General features: G+C 33.8%; 2 protein-coding genes across 2 annotated transcripts; both read left to right on the top strand.

The window, feature by feature from the left end:
- Positions 1–1,515: 1,515 nt before the first annotated feature.
- LOC127127381 (soyasapogenol B glucuronide galactosyltransferase) lies at positions 1,516–3,595 on the top strand. The gene is made up of 2 exons (XM_051056553.1): positions 1,516–1,735; positions 1,950–3,595. The coding sequence occupies exon 2, from the start codon at positions 1,972–1,974 to the stop codon at positions 3,451–3,453; it is 1,482 nt and encodes a 493-aa protein (XP_050912510.1). The 5' UTR covers positions 1,516–1,735; positions 1,950–1,971; the 3' UTR covers positions 3,454–3,595.
- An 18,097-nt stretch (positions 3,596–21,692) lies between these two features.
- On the top strand, positions 21,693–23,233 carry LOC127131061 (soyasapogenol B glucuronide galactosyltransferase-like). The gene has a single exon (XM_051060002.1). The coding sequence runs from the start codon at positions 21,749–21,751 to the stop codon at positions 23,231–23,233; it is 1,485 nt and encodes a 494-aa protein (XP_050915959.1). The 5' UTR covers positions 21,693–21,748.
- The last annotated feature ends 3,167 nt before the right edge of the window (positions 23,234–26,400 follow it).

The following is a 26,400-nucleotide window of genomic DNA, read 5'->3' as shown; positions in this document are numbered from 1 at the left end:
TGTTCTCTATAGAATTTAAACATCCAAGTCATATAGATAAAATGATTTGTAAGAAATGTATGAATCTGCGTCTCATTTCCAATCTAAGCAATATTACTTAATTTCTTTTATGCTTTGTGACTTTTATTTTATTTTTTAAGCAGTTGCGCATTTTACTTGAATTTTCTATACAAAAATGATATTTCTACACTACTCTCTTACACCTACATCCAAAATAATACCTTTTTAATTTTTTATCATTAAATTCTCTCTCCTACTACACCTACCTACATGTACCTTTTCTTTATATTTTAATGAATATAAATGTATTTGAAATATTATAGTAATAAATATTTTTTATAAAAATATAAAAACTATTATTATTATTTTTAAAATTAATATGATTAATCAATTTTATATTTTTATTAACCAATATTTTATATTTTATTAACCAATTTTATTTTATAATAAAAAAATATTTTTAATATCTGAATATTTATTAACCACTTTCATCACTCCATTAACCAACTTTTTACATTTTATTAACCAATTTTATTTTACACAAAATCATTTTAAATAGTTGTGTGTTTATTAACCAGCTTCATCACTTCATTAACCAATTTTTATATCTTATTAATCAATTTTGTTTCCCCATTTAAAATTACTATTCACAAATACTTCCCCATTTAAAATTACTGTTCACAAATACTATTCACAAGATACTGTTCATGGTACTGTTCATAAAATATATTTTTTTATTAAAAAAATACTGTTCACCGTATTTATACGATAAATAATGTATACGATGTAAGTATTGGTGTATAAAATGGATGTAAGAATAACAGTGATGTTTCTTATATAACTGTTTTGCATTCAAACTTTGAATTGTCAAGCACAAATACATTTTTTCAACCAATTTTGTACAAATTATCCTTAGAATTTTTTTAAATTTATTCTCTTACATGAATTAAAATCCGTGATCTGATTTATTAAAAACAACTTTAAACACTCACACACCGACCAACGAGGTTTGAATTCAAACACTAATAACGACCTTCATCTTTGAAATATCAACTTTTACATGTTAGTTAGGTTTATGGACAAAATATTAATTATTCTAGCATCTATATTTGACAAATACTTGTATGAAAACACACTTAAACTCATATTCTTAACAGCATTCAATAACAAAAAAGAAATTTGAAATTTGTTTAAAAATTTAATTTAATTTTTAATTAAAATCATGAAGTGATTGTGATAATGCAAAAGAGAGAACCTTTAATTTTAATTTTTTAATTAATAAAAATTTGTGATTGATTATTTATAAGACTACATATTATGTTTCTCTTTATTAAACGGATGTATCTCATAAAATTAATAAAAAAACATTATAAAATATTGTATCAAACCAAGTTGAAGTAAAAAATAGTTCGAGATATGATAAGAAAAACTATATTATAAAACGACATATAAAATATAATAAACTGTTTCACGGTTATAATAATATTGTAGAACACTGTAGAACATGTAGTGAAATAAAAAAATAGGCAAATTTGGAAGGAAGGAAAGAAAGAAAACCCATTGATTCTTGATCCCGTGTCTCATTTTTCTTTACTTATTTTCTCTTTGAATATGCATACATGAAGCAGAAGGAAATAAATTTGGACCATCAGAAGTAAAAAAGCGCAGAAAAACAAAGGAAATCGAATTGGAGGATTTGAGAAGAAAGATTGAAGCTTTGGTATTTGGCAAACAGGTATGTATAAACTTCCTCTAACTTGGCTCCTCTGGTTTATTTTCTTGAAGATGACACTACAAACAAAGCAAAGAAACTGATAAAATTGCATGTCAAAAATGGACTGACAAAGATTAGGATTCATGATCAAACAAATATTGTATTCAATATTGCACTAAATGAAATTCTCTGAAACATCTGTTTTAAAATCACTTTCTTAATTTGTATATCTCAGGAACAAGTTCTCATCAAAAGCAATGGATTCTCAACAACTTCATGTAGTTTTTGTTCCTGGTCTAACTCCCGGCCATATGATTCCAATGATAGACACAGCAAGACTATTTGCAAAGCATGGTGTAAATGTAACCATCATCAATACTCATGCCAATGCTTCAACGTTTCAAAAAACCATAGACAGTGACTTCAATTCAGGATACTCCATCAAAACTCAGCTTATTCACTTCCCTTCAGCTCAAGTTGGTCTGCCTGATGGAATTGAAAACTTTAAAGATGCCACTTCCTTAGAAATTTTTGGTAAAATGATGCAGGGAAATCTGATGCTTCAAGATCAAATTGAGATTTTGCTTCAAGATCTTCAACCAGATTGCATAATAAGCGACATGACTTATCCTTGGACTGTTGAATCAGCTGCGAAACTAAACATTCCAAGGATTTACTTTTACAGTTCAAGCCTATTCTCCAACTGTGCAAGCTATTTTTTGAGAAAGTATAGACCTCATGATGATTTAGCTTCTGATACACAGAAATTTACTATTCCTTGTTTGCCTCATACCATTGAGATAACATCTTTGCAGTTAGCTCGTTCGACAAGGGTTAGCAATTCAACCACAAGTGCTTTTGGAGAAATGTTCGAATCGGAGAAAAGAAGTTATGGAACACTATACAATAGTTTTCATGAGCTTGAAAGTGATTATGAGAAACTTAGTCAAACTACAATAGGAATCAAATCATGGAGTGTAGGGCCAGTTTCAACATGGATTAACAAAGATGATGAAAATAAAGCCAATAGAAGACATATTGAAAAAGAGGGAGAGTTGTTAAATTGGCTAAATTCTAAGTCAAATGAGTCTGTTTTGTATGTAAGTTTTGGAAGCCTTACTAGGGTTTCTCATGAACAGCTTGTGGAAATAGCTTATGGACTTGAAAATTCAAGTCATAATTTCATTTGGGTTGTTAGAGAAAAGGATAAAGATGAGGATGGAGAAGGTTTCCTACAAGATTTTGAGGAAAGGATGAAAGAAAGCAAAAAGGGTTATATCATATGGAACTGGGCACCGCAGCTTCTGATATTGGATCACCCTGCAACAGGAGGGATAGTGACTCATTGTGGTTGGAACTCAATCCTTGAAAGCTTGAGTGTTGGTTTGCCAATGATCACATGGCCAATGTTTGCTGAGCAATTTTATAATGAGAAGTTGCTTGTTGATGTTTTGAAGATAGGAGTTTCAGTTGGATCAAAAGTGAACAAGTTTTGGCTTAGCATTGGAGAAGATCATGTAGTGGTGAGAAGAGAAGATATTGCAAAGGCTGTTGAGATTTTGATGGGAAGTAGTCAAGAGAGCAAGGAAATGAGGATGAGAGTAAGAAAGCTTGGTGATACTGCCAAGAGGAGTATAGAGGAAGGTGGACATTCCTACAACAACTTGCTTCAGTTGATTGATGAACTGAAGTCATTAAAGACTGCTAGAGAACTTGAAAAAAGAGGATTAGATAATTGAGTTGATGTTGACATTGATTTTATGTTAATGCTCTAGGAGTTGCAGGTCGTTTAATTTTATTAAGTTTTTTGATTTTGTCACATGATGAATAATATGTAAGTACTTATTAAGCAGATAATTCTCGTGTTGAAATTTGTTATTACTTGTGTGATGTGTAAGAGATTGACATAGGATTTCAATTTTACTATATAATTTGAATAATTTAGTGGGTAAAAAAGCACTCATTACCTAAATTTCATGGAACCATATTTTTACTCAATTTGTTTCTTTTAGTTTGTTAATTGAGTTATGTAATTGATATTATTAATTGATAAAGGAAATGAAACTAAAACATAGTTTTGTTTCATATTGCTCTCAATAAAATCAGTTGGACAGCCACATACTACAAGAAAAACTCTCCATTGTTAGAGATTTGTGCCAGGGATTATACTCCTCACAAAATAAATGATGTTGGCAATGGATATACCCCTCACAATGCAAAATTCTAAGAATATAATAAAAAAACAAAGTTACAAAATAGGAGGGAATATGAAAAATTTGAAACGTGATTGGCGAGGGATTGTCCCCCCCTTAGATTTAAATTTTAAAATTCAAAATTGTACGCTGTGAAGGGTTACCTTTTACATACATTAAAAGGGAGAAAATGAAGATATGCTGGGAAAGATGAAAAGTCATGTTGTTAGGGGTTGAGGGGTTACCCGTACAACTTTTTGAATGTTACATTTTTCTAAGGATAACCCCTTGCAAATTTGAGTAGTTATGAACCAACGATACTAGATTATATATGATTTTGAAAGATGTGTTTTGCGAGGGTCCCTCAGATAAATTACCTTAATAATTGTCATGTTTTCATAGAAATATTATTTTCAAATGTGTTTAGTTTACTCTCCAACCATGTGCTTAATCCATTAACTAAAGTTAGTCAATTTTTTAAAGACATTTGTGCGTCAATTTTAAGATTAGACGGCCTCATCAAATTGGACCAATATATTCCTATCATTCTCTGTAAGTTGGAACAAGTTTTTTGTCGGGTTCCTTTAATTGTATGAAGCATATACTTATGCATCTTGCATATGAGGCTTTACTTGGTGGATAGTTTCAATAGAGATGGATGTTTCCTTTTGAAAGATTCAAAGCGACTAGTTTAAAATAAGGCAAGAGTTGAGGGATCAAATAAGCACATTACTTGTATCGGAAAACATCACATTTTTGCTCTCATTATTTCAATCACATAATGTTGACTCCATTAATCATAAGGAAGAAAGTTGATGTTATGGAAAGAAGTCAATTTACCTTCTTATTCTTTGGTCTTCCTGATCATCTTTTATTGAAAGACGAGTATGCATTGACTGACTAAAAAAGAATTGCAATTTTCTCATTTTCATGTATTGATTAATTATGTTGAAGTTAAACCATATATTGAGTAAATAAATAAAGTACATATTTATTTTGAACACCATGGATATAAATACTTTTTACCTTCTAACTTATATTGTATTTCGATACAGGGCACTTAATACCTACTATTTTCAAAACACAAATTAACAACCCTCTACTAGTTATATACATGCCTATTTTATAGCATGGTTCAAGCAACAATTATCATACATTTTTGCACCGATTCCAGAAATACTCCATTTGAGAATCTTCTTTGAAGGCCCTCATCAGCTTGAAAATGAATTACACACATACTTTGTGAATGAATATAAAATTTACACTTAAACATGGAATGAAAAGAAAAAAAACCATAAATAGTGGTTTGTTCATAAAAGGAGTTACATAGGATGGTGAAGACGATTTCTATGGTGTTTTTATACACATTTATGAGTTGGTATACAATTATCCAAGACTCAGAAAATAAAGTTGTTTTCTTTTATAGTGAGTGGCATGACCTATCTTCTAGAGGGATAAAAAAATATATACCATTGTTGACATTCGAATGGATAGAAGGTACAAAGAGTATAACATGTTCATAATGTCACATAGTGTTAGACAAGTTTATTACATATTTTATCCTTCAATTCATACATGTAAATGAGGATGTTATGTTGTAATTAAGTCCAAATGAATGGGTCATATTGAAACTGATGATCCAATGGAAGATGTTGTATACCAAGATGATGATATTTCACCAATTAAAGAGGTGATTGAAATTGAATAGATAACAAGTTAGTTTGATATTGCAGTTAAGGGTCAACAAGTTGATGTGACTATATTTTTGTCAAAAAATCATGTGGATGAAGAGCATGAAGAGTTTGAGTATGAAAATAATATGACAATGAAGTTTGTGATGATACACTGTTTCAATTAGAAATGTATGTAATATTACTAGATGTATTGTGTAATATATTGCTAGAATTAATATATTTTAATCTTTGTAAATATATTGTTTTGATATATTTATTATTTTATGTTCACCTCTCAAAATAGACAAATATGATACTCCGACCTAAGGACAAGGGTAAGGGTATGACCCTTGTTAGTAGAATAAAAGTGAGTATTTGTTTGTATCGTCTCCACAGGAGCTTGTGCGATAATCAAAAGTAACTCAATAGTTTCTATGGTTCTAAGTAAATTTGTTTGAAAAGATTCATTGTTTGATAAATAAGTTAAAAATAACAGGAGCGAAAATAAGATTTAATAGATGGAATTAAGATAGTTGGGGTTAGATTTCATTATCATATTCGCATGTATTTTCTTGGCCAATCATGTACATTCTTAGCCACCATTTAATATTATCACATATCACTCTACGTCTGCTGTTTATGTATAAACGAAAATGTGAAATTAGTCGTATTTCCTAACAGACGATTTCTCAGTCGATTAACCATAATGGCAATATTAATATTTGAATGTTAAACCTAAACCCGTGTCTATCGTTTAACATCTAACGTTTAGAATCTTTTATCAATTAAAAAAAAGTATTTCTCAATATCAGTTCAAAACCATTATAAAAAGTTATAAGTGGTCGATTCATAACAAGCATAAAAAACGAAGATAATCACTAATATTTACAAATAATTAAAACATACATAACACCAAGATCATGATGATCGTGATAAATATATGAACATTTGGATAACTACATCTAACCTCCAATAAATGAGAATTTAACTATTCTTTCTCATAATAGCTTTACAATGATGGCCAGGAAGAAAGAGATGAAAAAGCATCCACGATAATTTCTCAGTTGGAAGAGCCTCCATCTTTGATTCTTCAACATCTCTCTTGGGAATATGCCTTTCAATTCTTGTTTTTATAGAATGTCTATCACTTTAAAACTATTGAATTTGGAATTAATCAATCTAGAGTGCTTTTGCTGAACCGAATGAGAGATTTATTTATAAAGTTTTGTTTTGGTGTCCTCAGCCAGCTAAGTCTTTGGCTCACTTAGAAATTTCCATTTTTCTTCAACAATAAGTCTTGTCCAACTTGTCCAAGTGGGGCTTGGCCTCCTTATATCGCTTGACGAGCCTCCTTGATCTCCAAGTAAGAAAACCACTCCTTCACTCCTAAGTTACTTAACCAATGGGTCTTTTGAACCACCTTTGCTTGCTTAGCGAATTTTTCACCTCGCCTAATGAGTTATTTTGGTTCAACATGATGTAACTTGTTCTAGAAGAAATCTCTAACGGTGTGTGTTCTCCTAGAAAGCTTACTTCTTTTCCTTACAAGATTGAGTCAACATGGTGTCGCAACCTGCGAAAAAAAGCAACCGGCGAGAAAAGAAATGACAGAAGAGTCGCCACCGTGCGTTATTTATCCCAAAGTAGGGAAAGGAAACGCTCGAAGTAAACATGTAGAAAGGAAAGGAAAATACAAGGTCTCGCCACCAAATCTTGGGTTCGGGAGTCGATTATGCGAAGGGAAGGTATTAGCACCCCTACGCATCCGTAGTACTCTACGGGATCCACTCTTGTTGTTCTTGTCTAAAGGGTGTGTGAATATCTAATGTACTATTTACTAAAAGAAGGGTTAAAAGAAAATGACTCGCACGGATGTCGCATCCACTGCATACGTATCTCATATGAGTATGAGAATCAGAGTTTTCGTAGCTCGGCTACCTATGGGTTAAGGAGGAGTGTGCTTGCTAAGACATCGGGTCTTATGCCTACGTATCTCATCTGGAATGAGAATCAGAGCAAAACGTAGTTCAGCTAACTATGGGAACAAAGGTCTCGATTGCAACTAGGGCAAGAGAAAGGGAAGGTCTCGATCGCAACGAGGGCGAGAGAAAAGAATCTCAACAAGGGCGAAAGCAAACAAGGATTAGTTGTTAGTTATCAGTCAAAAAAGAACTCGGCAAGACATCGCATCTTGTGCCTACGTATCTCATCTGAACATGAGAATCAGAGTTGCCGTAGTTCGGCTACACAGGGGGTTGCCATCTGAACATGGACTTACAAAGGAGGACACCAGTTGTGTCAAAGGAAGGTGGGCAATGTGTTCACGTCCTAGCACCAGGTGTTGCAGCTCGCTGAATCGAGTCTTAGGCAGTTACCTCTTTGCAATAGGATGGACTACATGCCATAAGATCGGAGACGCACAGAAGGTCTAAAGAGAATGGGGAAGCTCTGCCCTAGAGTTGTCATGCAATGTGGACTTAAGTGTTAGGATTTACAAATGGGAAAATCTACTTAATGTTAGCATGCAAAGAATGAGGGAATTCTACCTATGTTATCATACAAAGAATAAGGGAATCCTACCCATGTTATCATACAAAGAATAAGGGAATACTACCTATGTTATCATACAAAGGGTTCTACCTAAATGGTGCTACCTAAACGGAACAAGAATCGACGTACGGAGCAAGGAGAGGAGTCACAGATAAGGGTAGATGGCGATGCACGAAGCAATCGACTTACAGGTAGATGGCGATGCATAAAGCAACCGACTTACAAGAGAAATGGAGATGCATGAAGCAATCGACTTACAAAAGAATGGATGAATACGTGTTGGTTCTGTTGAGTTTTGAAAATGAATACTCGACGTTGGATCGAGGTTTTGATCTTGTTTTGAAATGGTTATCGGGTGTTCATTTTAATTCTTGTATTAACAGATGAATAAAGAATGAGAGAATAAACATTATACACTTCATGGGAGAGGGGTACATTTGTTATGAATAGGGGTTGTTCATGGCAATCAGACAATAATAATATATGCCTCATACAACATACAAGTAGGCAACAGTTAATCAAACAGATAAATAAACAAGTATATGATCAAATCAAATAATCAAAGAATGAAATAATGGAGCATTAGACAATGCATGAGAAGTATAGACATGTTAAGCACTCAAACAATAGAAGCATGGATGAAAGAAACAAGTATAAAAAATATCAGATGAATCAGACAGGTGAAACTATGCACACAAAGGATCACTGAATAATTTAATCGGGAAATGATGCAAGGATCAATTAAAATCAAGATGAAAGGCCTCTAATACATGGCATATGAGATGAACAAGGGAGGATCAAAAGATCTCTTCAATTGCCCTAAGCAATCCCTTAAGTCAAACATCAATCATAGAAAAGTCAACTGTAAAGTCAAGCCAACTTAAAAAATGTCAAATAAATAGTAAATTAATCAAATAAATTATGAAAAATTAAACTAAGTATGGCGGGGTCAGGACATCATCATCCCCCAAAAAGATTTCAAAAATAATGAAAATTGGTTATTGAATTAATTGAATCAAAACAAAGGTCAAACCAAAAGTCAAACAACAAGACTAGGTTAGAAATAAATCAAGAATAAATTGAAAAATGAGAAATAAAATCCCAAGAAAAGGTCAGGTTGACCATGGGACATTGGTCTACCCTCATCCCAAAAATCAGAAGTTAAAAATAATTCTAAATCATGTAAATAAAAATAATAAAAATATGTGTGTCAAAATGAACCATTTGAAATAAATAATTGAAATAAAATATTAACATTAAATAAAATATGAAAATAAAAATTAAATAAATTAAATAAGACTTCAAGAATGTGAAAAATATTTTTTGGGTATTTTAATGAATAAAGAAAATATTTTTATTAATTAAAATGAAAACAGAAAAATAAAATGAATTTAAAAAAAGGAATGGAAATAAAATGAATGATGTGAGTTAGTGGGCCTGATAGGTGGGGGTGCGAACAACAGTAGGGCGCAGATACAGGCCCAAACGGTAAAACCAGCGTGACATAACAATACAATGTACATTTTAAAAAAACATGTCACACATTAATCAATTGGTCAGCTTTCATTTAAAGTCACTAAAAGACAGAGGAAAGGCGGACGGTCAGGATTGGAAACGGATGCGCGATCTAACGGCTTTACAGCGTGCCACGCATCAGCTCTCTCATGCAAACGTAAAAGAAAACTTACAGCCATGCATAGTGCAGCAAAATGCGAAAAAAATGCAGCCAATTCTCTTCCATCTTTCAACCAACATATCTCATGTTATGGTGCTCCAAATGAGATGATACAAAAAGCAAAGTTCAAGTTCGAAATGAGTAGAACACAATGGTGCTTTGTTTCATTGAAAATAGTGGCTTGAACATAGAGAAAAGTGAACAGCAAGGCACCCTCATGAACTCGGATTCCACATAAATTTAATAACATAAACTCAAACTTAAAGTCAATGCCTCATGGTGAAGGCTTCACAAACAAATCATGGCATGGTAAACATCATAAAGTAAACATGGCATGGCATGGTAACATGATAAGCATGGTGAAAAAGCATGGAATGAACATGGAAAATATGATGAGCAAGCATAGAATGAGCATGGAAGAGAGTGACAAAATATTTACCTAGTGGATGCAAGGTCCACTGCCTCTTGATAGTGGAGGAATGGAAAGAGAAGGAAGATGCTCTTGGTGCTTTGAGATTTCAAGAACTTGTGAAAATAGAAAGTGAATGAAATGGATTTCTTGCTCCTTGCCTTGATTGCTCTTGCTTAACTCAAAAATGGCAGCCACACCACTTCAGATTAGGGTTTGAATCTTAAGTATGTAGGGTTTAAAGTGCTTAATGGGCTTGAAGTGTTTGGCTTGGATTATGTGCAAAAGGTGCAAAAATGAGGTGTGAAAAGAAACTCTAAATATGGCAAAACTTAAGTGAGTAGAACCAAAAGTAAATGGCCAAATGAGGTAAAAGTATGTTGGTTGGTTTTGTGGTCTGACTTGGTTTTCTTGTGCAGCATAAAAAGAAACCAAATAGGTGACTTTGAGGCTTTGTATCTTGATGAGTATGTAACCAAATAGCAAGGCAATGCAAACAGTAGAAAGAGGGAATGGAGCTTAACATCTTTCATGTTGAACACAATTTGAAATGATGAGTGGAAAGAGGTGAAAAATTGCCATGAAGTTCAGGTTCCATAACTGCAAAATGGTTGGGCCAGTTTGGCCTAAATGCTGTCAAAAAATTCAGTCTATGATACCAAATTTAGATGAGTGCATCTCCCAAACCAATGATCCAAATGGGATGATTCCAAAAAGGTGTGAAAGAGGACATGGCAAGGTGCAATTGTTATGAAGAAAGTGTTTTCAAAAGATGCCTTTAAGTGCAAGAAAACCGGCCCATAAGTCTTGACAAATTTTGCAAATTTTGGACTTAGAAAATTATCTAAGTGTTCTAAAATAATGTCTCACTTTGACCAAGCATAACTTTCTCAATTTTAATCCAAATGAAACAAACTTTATATCTATAAAAAAGCTTGGAACAAGGGGAACAACTTTCATGATATAGAAAGTTTCAAATGGAGCTTGCATCTTGATGGAAAATGGGCTTAAAATGGGTGCAACAACCATAAAAACTTGCCCTAAATGGAAAGTCAACTATTTCCAAATTTAGTAACTTTTCCAACTCCTGATTAAATGATGAATCCATGATCCAACCTTGATAAAATTTCACATGTAGGCTCCCTTAGGCATGAATTTTGAGATTCCACTTTTAAGATGTCAGGAGTTGACTTTTCTGGCCCCACAGTTGACTTTTCCCAAACTGTCTGATTCCCGATTCCATTGATCAATTGAAGCACCTATGGCTCAAATAAAGAGCTGATTTTTTGTATGTAGAACCTTGTGGACATATGGAGGGCCATGGAAATGAGTTTCACCCAAGGAATAAGAAATAAACCGATTTTATACCAAACCCTAGTTTTAGGGCAAAAAGGACTAGGAACTGATTGCACTGATTGTCAATGGATCTTTGTGAGATAATTGTGAATATTCCTAGGCCAAGATGCCTCTATAATCATGACATGAATGAGCCCCCTTTACTTCCAACCAAACCTTGCCTGTTGCAGATAGCCACGAAACCCTAATTTCTGATTATATGCAGATGCACACTCTGAGAGCGCTGAATCTTCCACTGATGAACTGTAGACCACCATAAGATACCTGGACCACCTTGAGACTTGAGACTTGTATATTTGGAAAATGAAGTCCAATTCTCAGTCTTGCCTTATGTGGGCTCCTTCTGGTTAAGGAGTGATCAATCAAACCCTGATTTCCCAAGTCATTGATGCAATATGCAATGAGTATGACCTAGTATGATGCTAATGCAATGAAACAATAATCCCATACTTTCCATGAAAAAGTGAAGGGTAAATTTTGGGGTATTACACATGGTGCCTTATTTTGCTCTATTTTTTGCCTGTTTTAGGCTGGGCGAGCCCCTACCTCACCCAACGCGTTTTCTGCTATCAACTTGAGAAGTTTGTGTTTTCTTTGAGTGATTTCACATATATTACAGAATATAATAGTTAAAATGTTTACACAAGTATTTTATCTTATTTTAAAGATAAATTAGGGGAGAAGGTTTATGTGATTTCTTGTGTTTTGAGTTAATAAGTGCTTATGATAACTGATTAAATTTGAAACTTATTAACTCTTCCCAACTTATCTTTTTTTCTATCATAAAAAGCAATTCATGCAAGCCTCAACTAATTCACAAATCTAGAAATTGTTATTACATGCGATTGGTAACATTTTATAGGTAACATATGAAGCAAGAGGTTATGTTATTTTGTGAGACATCATGTCTCTATGTGATCAAGAAACTTTAGTAAGAAAGTAACATGTTAAGCATAATGTACTTCATTATGTGAGACATCTTGTCTCTCTATGGGTTGCTTCGCACGTAAGCTAATTGTAGTATTTCTCACGCTTTTAAGGATTTTTCTCCTTTTAAATATAATCATAGATATGAATTTTTTTCGTGTTTTAGATTAAGAAGTATATTCAGAATCTCTTTTAGCAAGATTAATTGATAGGAATTATGACTTGTTCAAGACTTAATCAATCAAAGTTTTACAATCAATATTATTGAAGATTGATTTCTTGCACTTTTGGGAAGTTCATCCACATTCAAGACATAAACCCTAATGGGCTTTGAAGCTGGAATTTTTTTCTATTTAAGGAAGCATTCTCCATTATGAAGACTCATACCTTGCATACTAAGCTTGGCGTGTTAATTTGTTTTGAGTCTTGTGTTTGTGTTTGTGTAATACTCCATTCTTGCGTCTTATTTCTAAGTTAGGAGAATAGATTATTCGAGTAGTAATATCGTTCCATCATTCATACACTTTTGTAACGATCGAAACACTTGGGAGAGTGTTTGAGTAAAAATGAGAGGGGTCTCAAATTTAGGGGGAACCTGAATGAAATTTCACAAGTAGTATTTGGAAAATTGGTATTCAACTAGAAGAGTTCAAATCATACCAATTTGTACTTATGACTATTAAGAGTGAATTCCTTTCACTGGGTAAACGCCCTCTTGACGTAGGTGATTTTGCACCGAACTAGGTTATCAATTCATGTACTATTTGCATTTTTCATTTATTTTGTTTATTACATATTATACTTGAAATACACATTATTCCAACATTGTATGTGGCATCTTATTATACACAAGATGGAATTTCAATCGGCATCAGAGTAGGAACCCTGTTCTAGTTGGGGGATCTTTATATTCGGTTCAAAATGGACATTGCTAAAGAAGTAGGATTTGTAAATCATCCACCTATTCTTGATGGAACAAACTATCATTATTGGTTAAGCCCACATGGTTACTTTTATGAAGTCTATTAATAGTAAATCTTGGAAAAAAGTCATAAAAGGGTGGACACCTCCAAAGATTACAGGTGAAGATGGCACTGAATATTTGACACCTGAGAAGGACTCGTTGAAAGAAGATGATGAAGACGCAAATGGTAACTCTCGTTATCTAAATGTCATTTATAGTGGAGTTGACTATAATATCTTCAAGCACATCAACATTTTTTACAGCGCCAAGGAAGCCAAGGAAACTCTCTAAATGGCACATGAAGCCACCTCCAAGGTTCACATGTCAATACTACAACACCTTACTAAAAATTTGAAAATCGGAGGATGAAACCATTGTTGAATTTAATGTATGTTTTCGTGACATTTCTAATAGCTCCTTTGCCTTGGTGAAAAAGTATCATATGAGAAGATGGCTAGAAATGTTATCATATCTCTTCCTAAGAGGCTTGATATCAAAATCATAGTCATTATAAAAGAACAATATGTAAGCACCATCAAAGTTGATGAGATAATTGGCTATTTACACACCTTTGAAATGATACCTAATTACAAATCCAAGAAAAGAAACAAAAGTGTGGCATTTGAAGTTGATGTTAAGGATGAGGAGGAATAGGTAGAGGAGGATATTGATGAGAAACTAACTTAATTTATTATGCTTATTGTCATAATATTTTGGAAGGTCATGAATAGACTTGTCAGGAGATATAGGAATAATGTCACACCCAATGTTAAAGGCAATTTGCCTCATAATACCAAATGTTTTAATCCTCAATGCAAAGGTAGCTAAGGGAATAAAAAATAAATGAAAGGGAATCCAATATCATGAGTGTGAAGGATTTTAGCACATCCAGGCAAAATGTATCAATTTTCTTATGAAACAAAATAAGGGATACACTACTACATTTTTAAGATGGTGAATTCGATGAAGATAGTGAGAGTGAAAAAGCCAACAACGTGGTTTCCTTTACAACTTGTGTAAGATCGAAAGTCATTATGAATAATGATAGGGAGTCAATTAATGAAGAACTCTTTGATGATTATCTCACTGAAGCTCACAAGTTGTTATATCTCAAGTGGAAAGAAGAATGCATATCCAGTGAAAAAAAGAAGATAAAAGAATTAATTTTTTGGTTCAAGACAAAGCACATCTTAAAACCACAATCCCTAAATTAAAGGAATAAGTTAACCACTTGAACTTTAAACATGAAGGTGTGACTAAATTGGTGTGTGTGCTAAATTCTAGTTCTGAAACCCTTGTTGAAATGCCACGGGTAGACAAGAAGACAAGATATATGAAAGGAATTGAGTTCAACTATGGCTCTTTGAATAAAAAATCTATGTTTGTTCTACCTGTTAAAAAGACTGAGTTTATCATGTTAAACTATATGTCCTAACATTTTGTTCCACATCATCACCAACACACTAATGTCTACATCAGAGCTTCATGGGTGTGCCACTACTATGGTGAACAAGGATATATAATAACTATTTGCTACAAATTGTATGGTATATCATACTATCATTATCAACATCGTCTCATCAGGAATATTTCAAAAGATGTTCACCCTTAACAATTAAGGAAAATCAAAGAAGAAACCATAAGTCCCATAACCTATACTTCCCTAAAAGCTTCCTTTCGTGAAGATTGGAATTTTGTCAATGGTTACTCTATAGCTCAACCTTCAACCCTAAACCCAGAATTTAAAGATCAACCTTTAACACACATGAACCCTAGCCCTAATCCTGATGAACCCTAACCCTTCTAAAGAACCCTAACCCTAGACCAAGCCCATAAATAGTCTTACCCTAACCCAATTGTTACTCTATAGCTCAACCTTCAACCCTAAACCCAGAGTTTAGCATCTAACAGATAAAATCTTTGATCTAATTAAGAAACATATTTCTCAATATCAATTTAAAACAATTATAAAAGTGTTAATTCATAAAAAAGTATTAAAAACGAAGATAAACAATATTTACAAATAACTAGAACATACAAAACGCCATAATCAAGACGAGTACATGTGTTTTTGGATAAATACATCTAACATATGATTTGTCGTGATATAGGCCCCGTTTGTTTTGCCTTTTTTTTTAAAATGATTTTTATAGTGTTATATATTTTAGTGTAAAAAAAATTTACAAAGAAACTTTTCATAAAAGCTTCAAATGAAAATTTTGTTTTAATAGTTATTCTTAAAATGTTATTTTAGGTATTTTATCATTTTATCGAAACTTTTTTTGGATATCAAAATTTCAAAAAATCACTTAATTTTGAAGCTATTTCAAATAGTTTTTTTCTAAAAATCATTTTTGAGATACAATTTTTTTTAAAAATTGTGATTTTGACTATATTTTGATCTTCAATAATGTATATTTATGTTATACAATGAACAATTCAATCTTTTAATTTATAAAAAATAAATTTAGAAAAACTTGTAATATTTTAAAAAATATTTTTATAAAATCCATTTTAAAAAATAGAAATAAAAAATCCCGTTTTTTAAAGCTACAACAAACTGGCTCATAGTTTGTCGCTTTAGGTTTAATATATTATATAGATGTTAAACCTGTTGGAAATCCCCCAAAACCTATGGAGAATTTCAATCAATCTTGATGAACAAGATTGTTATCACCCACACAATAGAAATGAAAAGAAAGAACAATGAAGAAAGAAAGAGGGTAAAGAACGATGAAGGAGAAGAACAATTAAATTCTACAGAGTTTCTCTCTGCCCACAAACTGTGGAAAACTTGTTATTCACTTTGCAAATGCAAAATACTGTGAATTGTGTTATGAATACTCTATTCATCTCATTACAAAAATAAGGGTTAGTCCCTCTATTTATATATTTAGGTTAACTTGGACCTCAAGCCAAAGCCCAAAACTATAAAAGCCCAAAATTATAAAAGCCCAAAATAGCTAACACTACTCAACACACTAGGTGGTTCGACACTTCCTTGCTTTTGTCGAGCAACCTGCTTCGAGACAAGGAATTACAATTCAATACACCACCTAATTGATTGTGTCTAAGTTATCTACATTCATCATAGCTCTTAGTCTTCTAAACACTTCGACTTGCACTCCCTTTGTCATGATGTTTGCAATCTGATTCTCAGTTCTGCAGTGTTCCACATTCATCTTCCCATCTGCTACCTGCTCTCGAAGATAATGGAACCTCATTTCGATGTGTTTGCTTCGACCATGTGCTATTGGATTCTTCGCCAGATTGATAGCTGACATGTTGTCGATCTTCATGGTAATTGCTCCATGTTCAGATTTGCACTTCACAAATTCCTTCTCCCTTAGAAAACCATCTATCTTCTTGTTCCAAGCTCTTGGAGCTTGTTTAAGTCCGTACAGGGCTTTATGCAGCCTGTGCACTTTTCTTTCTTCTCCATGTTTCACAAACTCAGCTGGTTGTGCAACATAAACTTCTTCTTCTAAGGGGCCATTATGGAATGCACATTTCACATCCATCTGACACATCTGCCAGTTATTCATGTTTGCTAGACCAACAACCAACCTAATTGTTTCTATCCTAGCAACAGGTGCAAAAACTTCATCGAAGTTAATTACTTCTTTCTGAAGAAATACTTTCGCCACAAGTCTCGCCTTGTGTCGAGTCACTTCTCCTTTAGGATTCAACTTCACCTTGTATACCCACTTCACATCGATTGCCTTCTTATTTTGGGGCAATTCGACAAGTGACCAAGTGTTGTTGACTTCAATTGACTTCAGCTCTTCGTCCATTACTTTCATCCACATCGAATCTTTCAATGCCTCAGCTGCATTGACAGGTTCGACATCTGTGTAGAAAGCATAATGTACCACCTCACCTTTTTCATCGACCACATCATTTGATGTAATCACACATTCTTGCAACCTTGCAGGCATGTGTCTTGTTCTCTGAGGTTTGCTTGGGCATGCTTCACCTCTGACTTCTTCCTATCAAACTTCTCTTTCGACTTCAGTAGCTGGTTCATCACAAAATATTCTCACTGAATATTTCTTGACATTCTCAGTCCAATCCCATTCCTTAAGCTCATCTATGATCACGTCCCTTCTGATCACCACTTGCTTATTCACTGGGTCGAATAACTTGTATCCTCCAGTCGAATGATATCCTATCAGGAATATCTGACTCGACTTGTCATCAAGTTTTCTTCTCAACTGATCTGGCACATGTCTATGTGCTATAGATCCAAACACCCTCAGATGACTCAAGCTAGGCTTGAGACCAGACCAACATTCTTCTGGCATGATTCCTTCTAGCTTCTTCGTCAGACATCTGTTCAGGATATATGTCGCAGTCGACACAACTTCTCCCCATAATTCTTTGGGTAGATGCTTGTCTTTCAACATACTTCTAGCCATATTCATAATGGTTCTATTCTTCCTCTTTGCGACTCCATTCTGCTGTGGAGTGTAGGGTGGGAGCACCTCATGCACAATCCCTTCTTTCATATATAATGCATCAAAGTCTTTCTACACATATACTCCACCACCATCAGTTCTAAAAATCTTGATCTTTCGACCGCTCTGTCTTATGACCATATATTTAAACTTGGAAAATACCTCAATCACTTCACTTTTCTTCTGGATAAGGTAAGACCATAGTTTTCGACTGAAATCATCTATGAATGTAACAAAGTATTTGTTACCTCCAATCGGATCCACCTGGAGAGGGCCACATACATCAGAGTATATGACTTCAAGAATTGCCTTCGACCTGCTTCGCCTGCACACATTCTTAACAGACTTCGTTTGGAATGTCGATTTCTGGTAATCCTGAAACCATATTTCTTCTCTTCAAATCTCTGATGTCTTTGAAATTGAGATGGCCAAGTCTGTAATGCCATATCCATTCATCTTTGTTGGGTGCTGTTGCAAGGCAATTATGCCTCATCACATTTAGTTCAATCTTGAAGGTTCTATTCTGAGACATTGGAGCCTTCAAGATCAACCTTCCATTTGAGTCGAGAACTCTCATCATTTTGTCTTTGATCAAAACCTTGTAGTTCTTTCCGACTAACTGCCCTATGCTGAGCAAATTACTCTTCATGCCTGGTATGTACAACACATTTGAAATTACTGACCTCTTGCCATCTTTCCTCATAATCAAAACATCACCAGTATCTTCAGCTGCTAGAGTGTTGTCATTTGCAAATTTCACCATGTTCTTCATTGAGGGTTTTATGTTGACAAACCAATCTTTTCTTCCAAACATGTGTGATGAGCATCCTGAGTCCAAGTACCATTGGTCCTTGAATTTCTCTTCTTCTCTTGTTGTAACCATCAACAACGTCTCTTCTTCTTCATGTTTCTCCAGCTTTGCATAAGTTTCTTGTTTCTTTTGCTTTTCTGAATAATCACTAGAATAGTGACCATACCTTTGACAATTGTAACATTGAATGTGACTATTGTCTGGCTTTTGACCACCACCTCTTCCTCTACCTGCAACACCACCTCTTTGGTTGCCTTGGTTCCAGGGTTTTATCTGATTCGACCAGTTTCCTTCTTGCTGATATCGACCATTCGAATTATTGTAACCTCCTCTGCCTTTTTTTTCCATTCCAGCTACCTTTGCCTTCTATGGCTACTACCACGTGGTCGAACTTTGGAGCCAACGACCTCAAGATCTTTTCAATAACAAATCTTGATGTCAACACGTCTCCACATATCTTGATTTGATTCACCAGTTTCGTAACCTTGGTGAAGAAATCAGTTATACTTTCATTGTCTTCCATCTGAAGCAATTCATACGTTCTTTTGTGAGTTTGTAACCTCACCTCTTTCACCTTCTCCGCGCCTCCAAACGATTTCTCCATAATTTCCCATGCTTCTTTCGCTGACTCTGCATCACTAACCTTTTCAAAGTTATCTGCATCAACACATTGATGGATTATAAAGAGAGCTTTATAATCTTTCTTCTTCAATTCTTTATGTGTAGCCTTTTCTTGATCCGTTGCGGCTTTTGCAAGCGTTGCTACTCCTTCCTTCACAAGATCCCAAAGATATTGATAACAGAACACAACCTTTATCTGCTTGCACCAATTCTCATAATTGTTGTTCTTGAGAATCGGAAGATTTGCTGGAAAATGGCCGTTTGGATGATTCGCTGCCATGGTGATTTTTTTCCCACAAATCGATTAAACCGGAGCTCTTGATACCAGATGTTGGAAATCCCCAAAAACCTATGGAGAATTTCAATCAATCTTGATGAACAAGGTTGTTATCACCCACACAAGAACAATGAAAATAAAGAACAATGAAGAAAGAAATAGTGTAAAGAACTATGAAGGAGAAGAACAATTAAATTCTGCAGAGTTTCTCTCTGCCAACAAACTGTGGAAAACTTGTTATTCACTTTGCAAGTGCAAAATATTGTGAATTGTGTTATGAATACTCTATTCACCTCATTACAAAAATAAGGGTTAGTCCCTCTATTTATAGATTTAGGTTAACTTGGACCTCAAGCCAAAGCCCAAAACTATAAAAGCCCAAAATTATAAAAGTCTAAAATAGCTAACACTACTCAACACACTAGGTGGTTCGACACATCCTTACTTCTGTCGAGCAACCTGCTTCGACATAAGGAATTACAATTCAACAAAACCTAAACATGTGTCTAGAGTTTAGCATCCAACAGATAAAATCTTTGATCTAATTAAGAAACATATTTCTCAATATCAATTTAAAACCATTATAAAAGTGTTAATTCATAAAAAGTATTAGAAACGAATATAAACAATGTTTACGAATAACTAGAACATACAAACCGCCATAATCAAGATGAGTACATGAGTTTTGTGATAAATACATCTAACATATGAATTGTCGTGATGTAGTTTGTCGCTTTAGATTTAACATATCATATAGATGTTAAACCTAAACATGTGTCTAGAGTTTAACATCTAACATATAAAATCTTTGATCTAATTACGAAACATATTTCTCAATATCAATTTAAAATCATTATAAAAGTGTTAATTCATAAAAAGTATTAAAAACAAAGATAATCAATATTTACGAATAACTAGAACATACAAAATGCCATAATCAAGACGAGTATATGAGTTTTTGGATAAATACATCTAACATATGATTTGTCGTGATATAATTTGTCACTTTATATTTATTATATTATATAGATGTTAAACCTAAACATGTGTCTAGAGTTTAGCATCTAACCGATAAAATCTTTGAACTAATTAAGAAACATATTTTTCAATATCAATTTAAAACCATTTTAAAAGTGTTAATTCATAAAAAGTATTAAAAACGAATATAAACAATATTTACGAATAACTAGAACATACAAAACGCCATAATCAAAATGAGTATATGAGTGTTTGGATAAATACATCTAACCCCAATAAAAGAGAATTTAACTATCTTACTCATAGTAGCTTTACAATGATGATCAAGAAGAAAGAAATGAAAGAGCCTCCACCTTCTATTCTTTAATATATTTTTTTGGAAATATCCTTTCAATATTCTCTTCTTGTTAGAGAATGGAAGCTCTTCTTGGTCCAGCAAAGTCTTTGGCTCTCCCTACAAGTTCTGATTTTCTTCACCAATAAAGCTTCTCCAACCGTCCAAGTGGGGATTTGCCGCCTTATCTCGTTTGGCGAGCATCTCTGCTAGTCAAGCGAGAAAATAGACATGACAAAAAATGTTTCTATCATCAAAGAAAAAAAAAAGATAACAAGGTCAAATAAAAAATACACACAAAAAAAATCCACATTATAAATCTATATATGTTTTATTTATTTTTATTAAAATTATATTACTGTAAAAATCTGAATATCAAGATTCCAATCAAATTTTGACTAACAATGTCAAATAAATAATCTCATGTTATGAACACGAGATATGAATTATGTATCTAGGAAATATGAGCTGATATAGCTTAACACTGAAAACACACATACACCTGCACTTCACATGTACCATATTTAACAAATATATATTATGTACCAATACTTTTAATTGTAAAAATCATTTGTTTATAACATTCCTAAGCCACATGTCAAAGATGGGTGAAGAAGGCAAGAACATGATTAAAGAATAAAGGGAGAATACAAACACAAAATGTTACTTTTTTTTCAAAATCAATATTTAACGAAGTGCAGGCCATTTTTGTTTTATATATGAAGATTAGGCTTTACAATGTTATAACCGATTTCCTTGAAAATAAACAAACTCACACATTAGAGTAAAGCAAAACATACTTCAAAAGCAATGGAGTCTCAACAACTTCATGTAGTTTTTGTTCCATTTCCAACTCCTGGCCATATGATTCCCATGATTGACACAGCAAGGCTATTTGCCAAACATGGTGTTAATGTTACCATCATCAATACTCATGCCAATGCTTTACCCTTTCAAAAATCCATAGACAGTGACTTCAATTCAGGATACTCCATCAAAACTCAGCTTATTCACTTCCCTTCATCCCAAGTTGGCCTTCCTGAGGGTGTTGAAAATGTCAAAGATGGAACTAACTCAGAAATTCTTGGTAAAATCATTCAGGGAATATGGATGCTTCAAGATCAAATTGAGATTTTGCTTCGAGATCTTCAACCAGATTGCATAATAACTGATATGATGTATGCTTGGACTGTTGAATCAGCTGCAAAACTAAACATTCCAAGGATTTACTTTTACAGTTCAAGCCAATTCTCCAATTGTGCAAGCTATCTTGTCAGAAAGTATAGACCTCATGATGGTTTACTTTCTGAGACACAGAAATTTACTATTCCTTGTTTGCCTCATACTATTGAGATGACACCTTTGCAGCTAGCTGATTGGATTAGGAATAAGAATTCAGCCACAGCTTCTTTTGGTGAAATATTTGAATCGGAGAAAAGAAGCTATGGAACACTATACAATAGTTTTCATGAACTTGAAAGTGATTATGAGAAACTTCATAAAACTACAATAGGAATCAAATCTTGGAGTGTAGGGCCAGTTTCAACTTGGATTAACAAAGATGATGAAAAAAAAGTCAATAGCGGACACATTGAAAAAGAGGGAGAGTTGTTAAATTGGCTTAATACTAAGTCAAATGAGTCTGTTTTGTATGTAAGTTTTGGAAGCCTTACTAGGCTTTCTCATGAACAGATTGTGGAAATAGCTTATGGACTTGAAAATTCAAGTCATAATTTCATTTGGGTTGTTAGAGAAAATGATAAAAATGAAGAGAAAGAAGGTTTCCTACAAGATTTTGAGGAAAGGATGAAAGAAAGCAAAAAGGGTTATATCATATGGAACTGGGCACCGCAGCTTCTGATATTGGATCACCCTGCAACAGGAGGAATAGTGACTCACTGTGGTTGGAACTCAATCCTTGAAAGCTTGAGTGTTGGTTTGCCAATGATCACATGGCCAATGTTTGCTGAGCAATTTTACAATGAGAAGTTTCTTGTTGATGTTTTGAAGATAGGAGTTTGTGTTGGATCAAAAGTGAACAAGTTTTGGTCAAGTTTAGGTGAAGATGCATTGGTGAGAAAAGAAGAGATATCAAATGCTGTTGAGATTTTGATGGGAAGTGGTGAAGAGAGCAAGGAAATGAGGATTAGAGCAAAAAAGCTTTGTGATGCTGCCAAAAGGAGTATAGAGGAAGGTGGACATTCCAATAACAACTTGCTTCAGTTGATTGATGAACTGAAATCATTAAAGATTGCTAGAGAACTTGAAAAAAGCATATTAGATAACATAATTTGAGCATTAATTGATGTTGACAATTGATTTTATGTTATTGTTCTAGGACTTGCAGATGGTGCGACTTTATTGAGTTTTTTTATTTTGTAACATGATGAATAACCTGCAAGTACTTTTGAAGCAAATAATTCTCGTGTTGAAATCTGTTAAAAAAAACACTCATTATCTAACTTTTTGATGAACAATATTTACTCAATTATTATTGTGTATTTTTAATATTCAATCCAAATTTTATCATAATATTCAATCCAAAACCATTTTTCTAATCTCGAGATCTTTCTTAGTAGTTTCTCTTGTAATTTTTTTAGATCTTCTTCTACCTTTAGTTGCTCATCTCCACTGCATCAAATCTACTCACCTTATAACAAAATCTATAAGACTTATCTCTACATGCTTAAACCACCTAAGTCTATTTTCCATCATTTTTTTTACTATAGGTGCTACCTAAACACACTCTCTAATATTGTCATTTCTAATTTTATCTTGTCTATTATTACCATACATCCAACGCAACATCCTCATATCTTCTAATTTACTTTATTCTCGTATTGATTCTTAATCAATCAACATTTTATCATATACAATATATCACGTCTTACTGATGTCTGATAAAAATTCCCCTTCAACTTTAACGATATTATGTCACAAAGAACCTGTGAGGCCTGATAAGTGCCAAAATAACTTGTTATGCAAAGCACTTATTAACTTATCTAACGAAAAATTGTATGAAAAACCCCTCATGCTGTTATAAAAAGTGGATAAACTAGAAATACAACATATGTGTGAACATTGGAATTATTCCCTTTTCAAATACAAGTTAAAATGCCATAAGAACATAGGACTTGATGAGCGAGCATGAGGCTCAACTAGCGAAACCAGGAAAGTGAGAAAAGCATATATTTTGGGACATTTTTTTGGGGAAAAATACAAGCTCGTTGAAAGAAGGTGGTCCAGAATACCACTTGGATAAGTTAATTTATGAAGAAGTAGGAAATCCTCGTAATGTCTAAGTCATTGGACGAAACAAGGGTGTTCAGATTCCACTTGGCTAAGTTACTTCATGATGAAGTAAAAAAAAATTGCTAGGCAAAAATGGAGGATCACAGGGAGAAAGAAAGCTTTTCAGAGCCCACTTGTATAAGCTGGAAGTAACTTCTTGAGGATGAAAGGTATGCTCGATGGGCGAGCTAATGAAGTCGCTGGGAAAAAATTTCCTACTCAGACCCCCATAAATAGAGGTCATAGCTTTCCTATTATCGGTTATTCCATCCATAACTGAGCAAACAAAAAGAGAACCCAGAGATAGAGAAATCTTAAGGGACGAATCAAAGGTAGAAGGTGGAGGTTTCATCTGGTCAGAGACATAAACCACATATGCTTTTCATCTTTTTCTTTATCATCAGTGTAAAGATACTATAAGTAAGAATGTCTAAATTTTATTTTGTTGGAATTAGATGAAGTTATATAAACACTCATGTATTTCTTTTGATCATGGTGTTATATATGTTCTACTTGTTCTTAATGCTTGTTGTAAACTAGATAACTATAACTTGATATATGATTTTTTGGTATTTGGATTGAACTCTAGCCTCGAAAAGGATAACTCTATGGTTCGACAGAAGTTATGCATGCTGTAGTCGAAGTCTGTTCAAGCATGTTGTCGAAAATTGTTAGCTTAGTGTTTAAGTTAGCATGTCGAATTGGACCAGTCCATTGGGACCAATTATTTAAGTTAGTTTAGTAGTCTATAAATAAATTGTTTTCTCTCAGGTTATTGTGGGGGAGTTGGTTGTTGATATTCACTTGTAATCTTTGAATCCTGATAGAGAAAGTGAATAGTAAAACAGTTATAACCAATCAATATTCTTTTTCTTCCTTCTTCTCTCTCTTTCGTAAAATCTAATAGGGTTTCTTGTGTTTGTTCAAGAAACTCAATCTTTATCATATTTTGATTTGTTCTTGACAACATCGATTCACAACAAACTAGTGTGGTGAGAATGGAGGAGAATATGTCGTCAACAAAGTATGAGATTGAGAAATTCATCGGTGTGAATGGTTTTGGTTTGTGGCACCTTAAGATGCAAGACTTTCTTGTTCAACAGGGTTTGTTAGAAGCGTTGAAAGGACCAGAGAGGATGGATGTTGCCCTAACAAAGAAGGAGAAGACGATGATGATCAAGAAAGCCCACAACGCCATTGTATTGAGCCTTGGTGATAAGGTTCTCCGATAGGTTTCGAAGGAGAAAACTGCAGTTGGTGTATGGACGAAACTCGAGGGTTTATATATGACCAAATCTTTAGCCAATCGTCTATACCTGAAGCAAGCTTTTTATTCATTCAATATGGTAAAGACAAAGTCTTGGCTGGGCAGCTGGATATGTTTAACAAGTTGATTCTTGATCTTGAAAATATTGAGGTCCAGATTGACGATGAAGATCAAGCATTGTTGTTGTTGTGTGCTTTACCTAAGTCTCATGCTCATTTCAAAGAAACTCTCTTGTATGGAAGAGACTCTAGACCTTTGAAGATGTTCAATCAGTCTTGTACTCTAAGGATTTGAACGAACAAAAGGAGCACAAGCCATCGACTCTTGGTGAAGGATTGTCTATAAAAGGAAAACTCACAAAGAAAGATGGTAGGTTTGAAAAGAAGAAGGGTAAAGCTCTACATAATTCTTATGGTTGTAATGCTCCTTCTATTAGGTGTTACCACTATAAGAAGGAGGGTCATAATGGAAAGGTGTTCCCTGATCGACTGAATAATTATGGTGGAAAGGATAATGGTAATGCATCCATTGTGCAAGATGATTATGAATCCTTTGATGTCCTGATGGTTTCAAGCAGCGACTCTAGCAAGGAGTGGATTAAGGATTCAGGGTGTAATTGGCACATGACTCCAAATAAAGATGTGTTTGAGGAATTATGTAATCAAGATGGTGGATCGGTGTTGCTGGGTAACAACAAAGCTTGCAAAATTGCAGGTATTAGATCTTTGAGATTCAAGCTCCATGATGAGTCAATAAGGCTATTGACTGATGTCAGGTATGTACCTGATCTTAAGAGGAATTTGATTTCTCTTGGTGAATTCGACAAGAAAGGATATATTTTCAAAGGAGAGAAAAGTATCCTAAGGGTAATGAAGGCCTATATACTCTTGAGGTTGAGCTTGTA

Source organism: Lathyrus oleraceus, chromosome 3, assembly GCF_024323335.1.
Source record: "Lathyrus oleraceus cultivar Zhongwan6 chromosome 3, CAAS_Psat_ZW6_1.0, whole genome shotgun sequence".
NCBI lineage: Eukaryota > Viridiplantae > Streptophyta > Magnoliopsida > Fabales > Fabaceae > Lathyrus > Lathyrus oleraceus.
The sequence above is the reverse complement of the archived record's forward strand: the minus strand, read 5'-3'. Positions and strand labels throughout refer to the sequence as shown.